The sequence below is a fragment of the Ostrea edulis genome, chromosome 5, assembly GCF_947568905.1.
Source record: "Ostrea edulis chromosome 5, xbOstEdul1.1, whole genome shotgun sequence".
In the NCBI taxonomy this organism is placed as follows: domain Eukaryota; kingdom Metazoa; phylum Mollusca; class Bivalvia; order Ostreida; family Ostreidae; genus Ostrea; species Ostrea edulis.
Window position 1 is genome coordinate 88,836,686 of NC_079168.1, and position 13,687 is coordinate 88,850,372.

Here is a 13,687-nt window from a genome sequence, read left to right on the forward strand (position 1 = left end):
TTCTTTTTAGATGTTGAAAAGAAATTGTAAGAATGTTTTAATATATTTATTTTTGGCAATTTGCCATTTGATGAACGAGTTGTTTAATATTTTCCTGACGTCATCGGAAATCTCGACGATAAAACATGGCGGAGGCAGCCGTTGAAAGTCGACCAGAATCGAATAAATTTTACTGTCATAGCTGCTCTGAGGAAATTAACCCAAAGCCTGTACGTACTAAGATTTAATGAACGACTTATTATCCACTTGTTTGTGATAGGATAATTTGAAAGCAAGTATAAAACGAGCTGCTGTTCTCTGAAGTGGTTATCACAACCGAACCCCAAAGACATGACATTTAATGTCACATTACATAATTATTCACCTCTCTGTTACATATTTGACCATTAGAATTCGAGAATTACGAATTAAGAATGCATTACCTTATATTTCAGTATTAAACTTTCTTTAAGTATTACAGTTTCTGAGGTAGAAATAGCCGAGATAATGCATGCATTACTAGCATAAGCGCCTGAAGTGTGTATAGCTTGTATAGATCTTATGTACACCCCCCCACCCCCCCCACCCCCCCCCCCCCCTAGAATGAAATTAATTTATACAGAAACAAAAATTTATCCAAAATGTGTTATTTTCCCACCGATTACCCTCATAAGTCGTTCTGAATAGTCAGTATGTACCTTCTGTAATCTTTTGAGATGACCACTTGTGAGATACAAATCATGTAAACAAATAGGGGGCTACCTGCTTCGAAACCAATTCCCTGGGTATAAACCAACTTTATCGAAGGAATTTCTGTGAATATCTTGTCAGGCTAATGTAGTTCTACTTAATGTCTTTCGTATAAATTTCATGCCATCCATTTTATTTGTCATATTCTGCCATTTATTTCTTTGTACCCGAGCTTTTATGTCCATTGACAGCCTTAAAGGAGGTTGTGACATCACTTTGCGTCTTCAGGCTGAATTTTTTAACACTTCCTCAAGATATTCAAATTCTGGAGAACTGTAGACTGAGTCCTCTAGCAATTATCAGTTTTCACGAAAACATTTAAAACTTGCTGGCCAGTCGGACCAGTGAACTGTCTGAATTTACTGTCCCACAGTGAAATTCACTGGCCCCCTAAATTTTCATATGTTTATCACATACATTATGGAATGCATTGTAAAATTGTACAATTAGTTTACTGAAACTATGGTTATTACTCATATTTATATCCACCCTAAGACATCCTTTCTGTCGATTCTAGAAAAACAACACCGTACATGATATTTTCTCTCTCTTCACCTGCAAACAATAAGACTACAACTTCATATATTTTTCACAAACATGAAAACAGCCCGAGTGCACCTTAGGAAGTAGCCTTCTCTACCAACATCAAAGTAGCCTACTCTACTAACATCAAATGTAAATGATTAATTCTATAAACTATAGAAATTGCATAAAATCAGAGATAACTGCACTTGATGAAGTTCATTTTAATTGGACAATGCAATAAAGCAGCAATTACCGGTGTACTGTGTGATACAGAATGTGGCCATTTTTGTTGTTTCAACAAGTTGTTCATTTAATATTCACATGATCAACGTACAAGTTAATTTGACAATGACAAGTATAGTTATCGTTCTTTACGAAATAAACATTAAACGACGATGTCCAAACACTTACTTTATGTGCTATTTTTTAATTTATTTTTATAGTAAATTTAAGCAAATAAGAATATCTAAATCCAACATTATATTTAATGTGACTTACAAAAAGTCTACAAGCCCATCGGACTTCCTGATCTTTAATTTTTACTGACCCGATCGTAAAATTCACTGGCCTCGGTCTTCAGACCACTGAGTTTTCGTGAAGACTGAATTATTGGCATCTGCCTATATGTCTGTTGTATGTGGAAGTCAGTTGACACTCAGAAAGGTGTCTGTCCAACTCTTGAAATGATGTAACGATGGTCACTGATGATCTAGTTGTTCTAGGCTCTTCGATGCTACTAAACAATTAATGTCGCCGACATTGCTACAAATATGAATCTTGATGCTACTTCATTTTTGTCCTTGTATATTTCAAAACAACCTCTTAATTTTGTATGTCTAACCTGGTGATAAAATGACCAACAAAATGGCTGAGGACATGGGTCAGTTGCAAAAAAAAAAAACCCAACAAAAATTTTAAGTGATGGATGATGGGAATGGTCATCAGATTTACCCATCCCAGGTTTGTTCAAGTCTAAGGTCCAAGAGTTCTTTGGATTTTATGAAATAAAGTCCCCCCCCCCCCTTCTTCAATTAAACAAAATTAGAAATGACACACACTGTGGGCAGACTGTCATAAACGATGAAAAATATTCCATGGAAGGTTAGGCCAATTCAACTTAATTGATAGATTATCTTCCCCGTCCGCCCCGAATTTTTTTATTTTGCGAAACTTTTGATTTCCGGAAAATTTTCGTGTCCGACTCCATTATTTACACTTCTTGTTTACATTTCCGATATAGCAACGTGAAAAGTCACATGAAAAAAATAGATTATTAGATATGGTTTCCTTGATATCTCACATTCTTGAAGAAGTTTGATATCTTTCTGTGTTTGAAATTAAAGCTTAACCTGGAATTTGTGTGTGAAATAAGCATAGATTGATATCCATCGGGCATTAAATGATGCAATTCTGTTGACAAAAACTTGTTTGTCATTAATATGTTGTACGATGTGACCGTTGAGACGATCGAAGCCCATTAACATCTTGCAACACGACTTACAGACATTTCATCTGCCTCTTCATTTAACACAGGAAATATAATATGGTGGATGTAAACAGTTACATTGTGACGTCATATTAGCTGCAATGTTTTTTTTCTCTCTTTCAAACCAATTTGAGCAAAAACAAAATGTAAAAATCTATGAGAAAGCTTGTCTGGAATTTAAAAACATTTATGGTACTTTCTAAACAATCTAATTATTTTAATTACGGGATTGTCAATAAAGTATACCGCAGTCATGGCGACAGTTTTTCGGAAGCATTATGGATAATACTCATCTTTTTTTCAGCCGATGAAGAGCAAATCACGCGACTCATATATGTAATCATTAGAGGGAGCTCTCTAATATTTTTCTCAGAAAATAAAAATAAAAAATAAAATCCTCCCACCCGCCCCATAATTTTTGGTGACCCTGGATGATAATCTACTTATTAAGTTGAATTGGCCTTAGTTTTGTTAGTTTTAAGCCAGTCCTTTAAAATTTGTTTTATTGTCCTTCACTTTTATTATCTCAAAGTGCACTTAATTTGAGCATATGAAAATGTGGTTCATATGTTCGATTGGATAACAAGTAATAATAACTTCAAATTCTAGGCTTTCATCTTCAAAGACTACAACTTTTTGTAAAAGCGCTTTGTTGCTAAGTGTTTGTAGGCACACTTTCATTTTTTAAAAACCAAGGCTGACTTAAATCAATTGCCACGTGCACTATGCAGTGATTTTAACATTCAATAAAGTGCTGGATGATAAGTCACTTATGAGTGTACAAATTTTTTTCCAATTTATGATTACATGTACTTTTGATTATAATGTAGTTATTCTGTTAGATTTTAGGAATGTAAGATAGTGTTTTTAGCACAGGGGCTAAGCCCGTTTTGGGCCTGAACTCTGTGATACTTATACCATAAATATAGATTTATGGTATCACAGAGTTCGGGCCCAAAACGGGCTTAGCCCCTGTGGTTTTTAGTGTTGAGAGAATCATGGATTTTTTCCTTATACAAAATGTTTTACAATTGCGTTTAATTAGATTTGCATTCAGGTTGCAACCAAAAATGAATTATTTACAATGAGTTACATTATTTACAATGGGTTACATTGTAAGTCAGTTTCATTGATAAATCAAAAACAAAAACAATTTTGTAAAACATTTTCCTACCAACTTTTTTTTAATTTATTGACATGATGGCCCATGGAGTGTTTGGTCCAGTTTCACCATGGGTCTCCATGGATTGGTGTGTATTGGCAAATAACACACACCGCGAAACACAGAAAATACGGTGGATTTCATGGTGGGGTGTATAAAACTCGTGACATATATCTTATCAATACATATTAATTTCAACCTTCAACTCTTGATATACAAAGAGTTTGACAAGAAAAGATTGTTTTTATTGCTTGCATTATGATATTGCAAAGCCAACCTCAATTTCATTGCAGATAACTAACTACAGAGTATATGTGTGTTTATTATATATATAATTATAAATGCAAATATTTTGAATCATTACAGGATTTTACATGCCCTAAATGTGACAATGGATTTATTGAAGAATTAACAGGGTAAGTGTGTGTTAATCCACTTTGTTATACTTGTATATATTTTGTATGTGCAGTTACTGATTGTCATCTTCCACCTTTTTAAAAGTGGGGACAGTATTAAAAATGTAAAATATTTTTTCAAGAATCATGAACCAGTCCCTTTAAATATATGAATATGTCATTTACTGTCTGAGAATCAAAGGCAAATCCATTACTACAGAATTCATATTTTATTTGTTTAGGTTATATATTATGAAATGCGTGTACTGTAGCAGGTATGTCCTGGTATCTAAAAATAGCCTGATAATCATCGCATATTCAAAGAACATTTGCAATCGAACATGTGATTAACAAATCCTAATGAAGTCACACAGGTAATGCTATTGTTGAACCAGGGTTGTCAGTAGGAATTAATCATTCCTGATGTTTATCATTTTCCACAAATTTTCAGTTTGTGGTGTTCATCATTCACTAATTCAGCTAATTTGTGACTCTTGTTGTCGTACACTGGCTGTTAGAATTGGCCCGATCGCCAGGCTATTGTATGAAATTTCGTCCTCGCCCACCTGGGAAATAAACCCTCTTGGGTGGTCAGGTGGGCTGTAATTTCCAACTCTGATGTAAGTTTGATTTTAACTTCCGGAACGAGTCTGTGGATCATTGTGTAAGAAAACCTTGTGTCCGAAATGAATTTTCTTAATCCGGGATGTAGAATCTTGTGTTGTCAACAACCCTGTGAAAATAAAAGGCTATCAATTTGTTTGTACTATTGCTAATTCACATATAGTCACTGGAAACAAAAATCAATTCAGATCAGCTAATTGGACTCCCAAGACTCTTACTTCATCAAAAGGAACAATAGAGTGAAAGAAAGTTCATAGTAGTGGCATTTAAAAATTATATGACCTGATTGTTTTTATGGATTAGCATATCTTCCTTGAAGTTGCATTGATTTTGTCAACCATGGTATAAAATTTGGACTTCCAGCTGCATTGATTGGTTTTCTACGAGCCGTATACTTTTGATTGCACCACTTTATTTTGTAAAATGCAATTTGATTGGTACATTTGGCTTTATGTCCTAGAAAAAACGTCACAATGGGTTTGGCTCCTCCGTTTCTGATTTGATGCCACAGCAATATTGTTGTTCATATGACATTGATATTGTCTTTAGTTACTTGCATCATTTTAAAAGAATGAAATTATTTCGATTCATTTTATTCAATATAAAGTAAGTTAGAACAGTTAACACTTTTACAAAATGCGTAAACTGTCCTAACTTACTTTATTTGTGCAAAAAGGAATAGAATTACATGTACTTCCATTCTTAACTGAACTTCAAATGAAATATCACAAATACGGATATATCTAAAAGATTTATGTAAGTTGAAATTATAGTCTTAGTATAAAATAAAATGCATGAATGGAAAGTTTACTGTTTCATAAATTCCACAGAAGTTCATCAATTAAGATAAGGAAATTTTTACCTACTCGGAATATTTTCAGCATGTTCAAAGTGTGTGGTTTTTATTGTGGTTCAGTGTATAAATAGAATTAAATCGTGAGTCTGACCAGCATTTCACATATTTTGAAATGTCTTGTTGAGTGATATCTGTTACAAGTCTTATTCCATTTCAGCGAGTTAGCTGAGGCCTCCAGTCCTCAACCTTCACAAGAGCTTGATCCTGCTGCACAATTTACAGAGGTAAGGTAGTGATCTCTGATAAGAGTTATACCATTTCACTGGCAATGGTATTTAACAAAAAATGTAATCATTTGTTTTGCTAGTTATGGGGGAGGGCTTTTCTGGAGAGCTTTCAAAGTCAATCGGGGACTGGTTCCTCAAATCCCACACAAAATGGTGTAGAGTCTGAATCGGAGGAGGATGAAGGTCGTCTTCCATCTCGACCACAAAGGCTCCGCCCACTGACCCGGATATCAGTCAGGACAGGTGGACCAAGGACCAGACAGATGAGACAACCACAGTATTTACATGGGTAACTAGCTAACTTCAGTGTTCCATGTTGCAGTTTGAGTAAATCATTGGGATGTCTTGACATTTTATTCATCCTATTAAATAATTTACTTTATTTTTGCTTTGATCTTATATGGGTTTTAGGTCTCCATCATCAAATTCCCATATTTATGTAGCAGTATTCCAATGTTGCCTGCATAGGGTGCTCATGTCTCACAACTGATTTGATATGGAAGAGCATGTTCTGCATATGATCAATTTTTAAACTTACACAGACTACTGACAAATAAGTTGATGTTCAACAGTTTCATTTAAAGTTAGCAGTCTGCAAATTATATGGTCATTACAATGATTATGCTTGCAATTAAAACTTGTCATTAAGTCTAATGCTGTATGAAGTATTTCATAGCAACTGTTAGGCCTTTCTTTACATACTGATTTTGACTATGGATTACACTGTTTACCTGATTAAGATGTAGAGCTCATGGTGGGGGTGACTGGTCAACAGGATGCTTAATCTTCCTAGGTACCTGATGCCACTTCTGGTGTGTCCAGGGGTTTACCCTGCTCTCCATTTTGTATTTATTTTAGTGGAATAATGATATTGACCATTGTGTAGACTTCACCTTTTTAGCTCCAGTGTGCTGTTCTGCTCACCTGTTGTCCATCGTCTGTCTGTTTGTCAGTCTCTCTGTAAACTTTTCACATTTTCATCTTCTTCCAATTTTAATCAAACTTGGTTCACATGATCCTTGGGTGAAGGGGATTCAAAGTACAAATGAATTCTATGGGGAGATAAGATGGGGTCATTTAAAAATCTTCTCAAGAACCACAGGGCCAGAAAAGTTCACATGAAGGCTTTCTGACATCGTGCAGATTCAAGTTTGTTCAAATATTGGTCCCCAGGAGTAGGGTGGGGGGCCACAATAGTGGATCAAAGTTTTACATGCAAATATATAGGGAAAATCTTTAAAGAACTTCCTCTCAAGAACAACTGGGCCAGAAAAGTTGACATTTTTATAAAAGTTTCCTGATATAGAGCAGATTCAAGTTTGTTAAAATCATAGCCCCCGGGGTAGGGTGTGGCCACAATGGGGGATCAAAATGTTATATACTGATATATGTGGAAAATCTTTGAAAAATATCTCTTGAACTATTTAAGCTAGGACTTTCATATTTTGTATATACATTTATTATGGAAAGACCTTTCATGTGATGCAATGGAATGTGATCTTGTGACCTTGACCTGGAAGTTTGACATACTTTAAATAAAATTCTGACCTATACAATATGCCCTGAACTTTTTAAAACAAGATGTACTGTGTGCAATGCTCACTAAGAATACCCCCCCCCCCCCCCTACCCCAATCTCCCAAAGGGTGTTGTTAATAGGCATAAATTACCTCTTTCCTGAGTGTAAAAATATGGTATGCATTTGTAGAAGAAAATGGAAGATATAGTCCGGACACAAATCCATGGCATAAACCTATAATTTTGACCTTGAGATCAAAGGTCAAGGTCATAAAGAGGTCATGAATGTACATGACACATAGTCTCATGGTGATACACCCATGTCTTATGGTATGACTATGTCAAAACCCTATAATCAATTTTGACCTTGAGGTCAAAGTTCAAGGTCATATACAGGTCATGAAGGTACTCGACACATCGTCTCATGGTGATACACTCATGTGTCAAATATGGTATGCCTATGTCAAAGAACAAAGAAGTTATGGCCCAGACACGAATCCATTGTAAAAAACCTTTAATTTTGACCTTGATGTCAAGGGTCAAGGTCATATAGAGGTCATGAAGGTACTTGACACATCGTCTCATGGTGATACACTTATGTGTCAAATATGGTATGCCTAAGTCAAAGAAAAAAGAAGTTATGGCCCGGACATGAATCCATTGTAAAAACCTTTAATTTTGACCATGAGGTCAAGGTCATATGGAGGTCATGAAGGTACATGACACATCGTCTCATGGTGATACACTCATGTGTCAAATATGGTATGCCTATGTCAAAGAACAAAGAAGTTATGGCCCGGACACGAATCCATTGTAAAAACCTTTAATTTTAACCTTGAGGTCAAGGTCATATGGAGGTCATGAAGGTACATGACACATCGTCTAATGGTGATACACTCATGTGTCAAATATGGTATGCCTATGTCAAAGAACAAAGAAGTTATGGCCCGGACACGAATCCATTGTAAAAAACCTTTAATTTTGACCTTGATGTCAAGGGTCAAGGTCATATAGAGGTCATGAAGGTACTCGACACATCGTCTCATGGTGATCTACCTGTGTGCCAAATATGGTATGCCTAAGTCAAAGAACAAAGAAGTTATGGCCCGGACACGAATCTGCACAGACGGACGGACGGACAGACAGACAGAGTGATTCCTATATACCCCCCAGAACTTCGTTCGGGGGGTATAATAAATCTTTCATATCTTGTATATATTTCCTATGGCAAGACATTTCATATCATGACCGTTGACCTTGTGACGTTGAAATCCAAGTTTGACCTATTTTAATAAAAAGAAAACATGTTAAATATATTTTGAACTATTTTAGGTGGGGGTTTCATATTTTGTATATAGAGTCTTTATGGCAGACCTTGTACATAATGGTGTTTGATCATGGTGTTAAAATAATGCCAGACCAATTCAATTTCTCCTGAACTATTTAAGGTAGGGCTTTCAAATTTGTATATAAATTCTTTATGGGAAGACCTTAATATACTTAGTGTTTGACCCTCTGACCTTGACCTTACAGTTGACCTAATCTTGCCTATTCATTATCTCCTGAACTAGTTAAGATGGAGCCTTTACATTCCAACTGTAGATTTCTTAAGGCAAGGTCTGCATATCATACCATGATCTTTGACCTTGGTCTTATCCTGAACAGCAAGATCATGTTGGTCATATTGGTGTTTAGGCATTTCTGTGATGTTGTGAACATGTGGAGCTAGGTTGGGGCCACAATATGGGGTCAAAATTTTTCATGGAAATAAAAATTGATAAAAAAAATGTTTTAAAAATTCCAGCAGCTGAACAATGGCAGGGCCAAAGTGACTCAGGTGAGCGATGTGGCCCATGGGCCTCTTGTCTAACATGTTAGTGGAAAAAGTGGATTGGAGGTTGGGGCACATGTGAAACATTAATCAAAAGGTCTGAAGAGTTGGCAACTTGGCATATTGTATGTGCAATTTTGAGAATTTGAGAATGATGTTGCAGAATATGATATTGTAGTTTCAAAGTCGGTACGAGTACAGTATGACATGATGATAAATACATATTGGTGTCCTTTGCCTGATTTCAAAATTCTGAAAATTTTAATTTATTGGCTGAATTATGCCATTCATGCAAGTGCTGCTTAGGAGGAAGCGGAACTGCATATATACTAAAGCTGCTGTTGATTAAACATAACCTTTGCTTCATAAAGTTTGATTTTCTTTCAGGCTTTTACAGTTGTTTGTTGATAGACTTACAGGAGAAATGGGACAGCCTATGTGAGTAGCCATCATTTCTGTTTATATACAGGCATGATTTAGAGTTGTCACATATTCAGCAAGTGATAGATTTATATGTGTATCGTTTATTTATCATAGCAAAATTTAAAAAGAAAAAAATAAACGAATGCAGAGAAATGTAAGAAAACCCTGTGTTGAATATTTATAGCAAATGTGATTGTAGGAACTTTATGGCTCTACATGGGAACCCAGCTGATTATGCGTGGGGTGTAGGAGGTTTAGACAACATAATCACTCAGGTAGGCCAATCTGAAAATTGATAGTTTTATAGTCAAATATGTCTCAGTATGAAGATTTTACTTTTTTTTTTTTTAACATGTATTTCAGCTGCTTAATCAATTAGAAGGGTCAGGACCTGCACCTGCTGAAAAAACTAAAATAGATTCATTACCAACAGTTAAAATTTCCCAAATCCAAGTGGGTAAGTTTGATATCAATATCAACTGTCAAATCATCTCTCCAAGTCCAAGTGGGTAAGTCTAATATCAGAAGTGATTGGGATAAGCACATGCCCTGCGCCATAGTCGCATTAAATTAAAAAATGGCGGATAGAATATTGAAAACAATGCGCCGCTAAGGCGCATATCGTCGATATACCTAGTTTGAGGTTTTCCCCACTGACTTCGTAGATCTATGAACTTTTCAACTTTTGAGCTGATCCCCCACTGAATCTATATGGATTTAGTGCTTGAAAAATCTTTATCACTGTAGTGCTGTTGTAATAACACAACTTTACGTTCTTTTCCTCAGTATCTAATAAAACAGTAAAAGGTTATCTGATTGGTTAATACCGTTAAATTGTAATTTTAAATTGCACAGACTAAAGATGCCACCAAAGAAATTCCTAAGCCTGTCAAGGGGCAAACTTTCCTTAATTTTCAACTGAATGATAAGCCAGTACTGGCATTAGACACTTTAGGAGCAGAAGATGATGACGTGGAAACATCAAAACAGACAATCACGATGAGAATTCTAAAGTAAAACGTAACTTTAACACAAATAGAACTAAAGTCACCTCTGGCAATGCTGTCTGTCAGTAGTGTTTAGATTATAAATTACTGGCCTCTCGGACTCGTCATTTTAAAATGTCACATGAAAATTTCAATATGGCGCATTCATTTTAGAAATGTCACATTGATACTAGCTGGTAATGCGCCATTGTTACATTTAGCAATATGCTTATCCCTATCACTGTATCAGCTGTCAAATTATGTCTCTAAATCCAAATAGATAATTCACTATCAAATGTCAAAGTCTTCCAGTCCAAGTGGGTAGTTTAAGATCCATTTGCTCTTGGGTAGATGAACTTCAATTTACACTAAAACTTTTATTTTCTACAACAGATAATGTCTTACAATGTTCAATATGTATGGAGGATTTTGAGATAGATGAACAAGTGAAAAAATTACCATGTGAACACCACTATCACAAGCCATGTATTGTCACCTGGCTGGAAATGGTAAATATTCTGTATACAAATATGTAAACCTTCCCAAACAATACCAACTAATGGATTAAAAGTTTTCAATTCTGTTTTGAATTTTTATTTGTTTCATGAGCGTGTTAATAAAAATATTACAGCATGGAACATGTCCTGTGTGTCGAATCGATCTAAATGGTGTAGATAACTCTCTGAAAAATGACGACAGTTTATATTCTGAGCTGCAGAATATTCAGACTGATCAACCGGAGCCCCCAGAGTGATAGCAGACTTTTCATTTGTTGAAACATAACACTGTGATTTTTACATCTGTCATTTTAACTCGTAAGACAATATTAAAGTGACAGTGATATGAATGTATTGTGGAACTGAGAATGTGAGAGTAAATTTCTTCTGTATGTCGTCCATGTATCAGAGTATGATTGTACATGGTTTTATTACTTCACGTTTGCATGGATGTGATGAATACATGTATTTTAAGACCTGAAAAAATTATTATACCAAAGGATTGCAGATGCATGTCGTGAAAGGGGGCATTTGCTATCAGAGAGAGTGTAAACTTTGGACCATGGTTGAAATGCTGGGATATGGTTTAAAATGAAGAAAACTAAAAACCAGAGGTCTAAAAAAGAATGCTTTCTATGATTGAATTTTGTGAAAATTAAACAAAATTTCTCAAAACTTTTGATTTTTTAAATGTAAATCGGGTTTAGTCATTAATATAACATCTGGCAAACAGGACTGGCAGCTGATGTCCCTTTCATTTAATAAGCTATACATGTACTTAATTTTGTTTAATTGCTAGAGTGGCTGGGAGTGGTTTCGATTTTCACATACTAGAGTTTTTTTATTTTGATCATTTGTACAGTGTGAAATAGCCATTTTCTTTCTTTCAGTTATGAAAACCATGTAATTAATGTGTCCATATATTCCTGAAATATTACAGGCATTGAAATGATGTGATATTCATGAATCCAAACTTATTTTTAGTAGTGTTTTTCTTATAATCCTGTTATTGTAATGAAAGTTTAGATATCCAGTCAGTGTATATTTTGAAAGAATGCAACTTCCCTTACAAAAACATCAGGCTTAAAACAAATTTTAATTGATTTATTGATATTGGTACTTATTTTGTTGACTGGTGCAGAAGACTGAAATCCCTGGGGTGGAATTAATTAAACATGTAATTCCTCATAAAAGTAATTGGTCAAGTTGGTGTCTCTTGCATGGTTTGTACATTGAGATGTTCCAGAGTTTTGTAAAACCTGGGTCCAGTTGTACAGTAGTTAGTTAAGTTTAACTGACAGTTAACACTTTATAAATGTAAGAGTTAATGGCAAGTTAACTCAATTATCATTAACTACAGTGTAACCTTTGTGCAACTGGGTCCAGGGCATTTAGTAAAGATTCAAAGGATAAAATTTTAATCTTTTTGGGGTCATTACTCATACATAAAATTTATTTCAGGATTTGATCTTAGTACCTTTTGATCAACAATCAGGTGCTCAAATATTTGAGCTGTTGAGAAAACATATCAACTCAGACACAAGCTGAGAATTCTTTAAAAGTCATATTGTAATTAAAATTTCGGTTAGACGTCAAGTTGTGAATATTTTTCCAATAAATCTGCAATGAACGAGATAGGAAAATGAATTTTAATGTTATTTTATCTCTTGTGTGTCATGAACTGATAGCATAATTCAGCAATGGTGGAAATAAATGAATTAGATATACTTTGAAACACCAATTAATATTGACACTGATTGATGGTTGCAGTTTATGTTATAAAGAGTGTTGTTTTAAATATTGTAAGGGCTTGTTGTGTATATTGCACTAAGGGATGAATGACATGCTAACTTGGAATTTTCCGGTCATATCTAGGAGTTTAATTTGACCATATAATGTCAATCTAATTAGAATTGAATTCTTTGATCCACTCACGTATATGTATATCATATCGCTTGTGTAGCGATATACGCAAGTGGATCAAAGGATTTGATTTTAATTAGATTGACCATAATGTAATAATGAAACTTTTATGAAAACGTGTTTTATTCCATGTTATTGTAGTTTTAAAAAAAAAAAATTACTCCTGTGAAAAGCCCGGCCCCGGATTCTCTGTTGTGTAATGCTAAATTTATGTGTAATTAATTTTTAGCACAATGATTTATTTACCTATCCTAGTGAAAATGTTCTGTCAACATAGTCGGTAATTTAATGATACATTTTACATTAGCAAAACCATTTTTTTTTTAATGAAATTAAGCTTTTCTTTCCATGTACGTAGTTGATACTGTGGAGTTCAGTGTTGGATATTTCATGGAATGTGAATTCTGCCCATTTATATCTATTTATTTTATATCTATAAGGACATTTGACATTTTCTCTTGGAATGGCATGCTGTATCTTTAATGTTGATTTTTCAGTGAATGTTC

The 13,687-nt window shown here is 34.7% G+C and overlaps 1 protein-coding gene and 1 long non-coding RNA gene across 2 annotated transcripts in view; one reads left to right on the forward strand and one right to left on the reverse strand.

Moving 5' to 3' along the window:
• The first annotated feature begins 85 nt into the window (after positions 1 to 85).
• The window catches only part of LOC125649754 (E3 ubiquitin-protein ligase RNF115-like), a 13,659-nt gene continuing 57 nt past the window's right edge, over positions 86 to 13,687 (forward strand). Inside the window, exons 1-9 of the mRNA XM_048877487.2 lie at positions 86 to 209; positions 4,269 to 4,318; positions 5,935 to 6,001; positions 6,085 to 6,293; positions 9,740 to 9,790; positions 9,975 to 10,050; positions 10,139 to 10,232; positions 11,155 to 11,270; positions 11,393 to 13,687. The exon at positions 11,393 to 13,687 is cut by the window's right edge and continues 57 nt beyond it. Coding sequence (XP_048733444.1) covers positions 126 to 209; positions 4,269 to 4,318; positions 5,935 to 6,001; positions 6,085 to 6,293; positions 9,740 to 9,790; positions 9,975 to 10,050; positions 10,139 to 10,232; positions 11,155 to 11,270; positions 11,393 to 11,515 — 870 coding nt within the window. The 5' untranslated portion in view covers positions 86 to 125 and the 3' untranslated portion in view covers positions 11,516 to 13,687. The remainder of the gene's footprint in view (positions 210 to 4,268; positions 4,319 to 5,934; positions 6,002 to 6,084; positions 6,294 to 9,739; positions 9,791 to 9,974; positions 10,051 to 10,138; positions 10,233 to 11,154; positions 11,271 to 11,392) is intronic.
• Positions 4,211 to 13,687, reverse strand: part of LOC130046671 (uncharacterized) — a 10,379-nt gene continuing 902 nt past the window's right edge. Inside the window, exon 2 of the long non-coding RNA XR_008795665.1 lies at positions 4,211 to 5,030. This is a non-coding gene — a long non-coding RNA (uncharacterized LOC130046671). The remainder of the gene's footprint in view (positions 5,031 to 13,687) is intronic.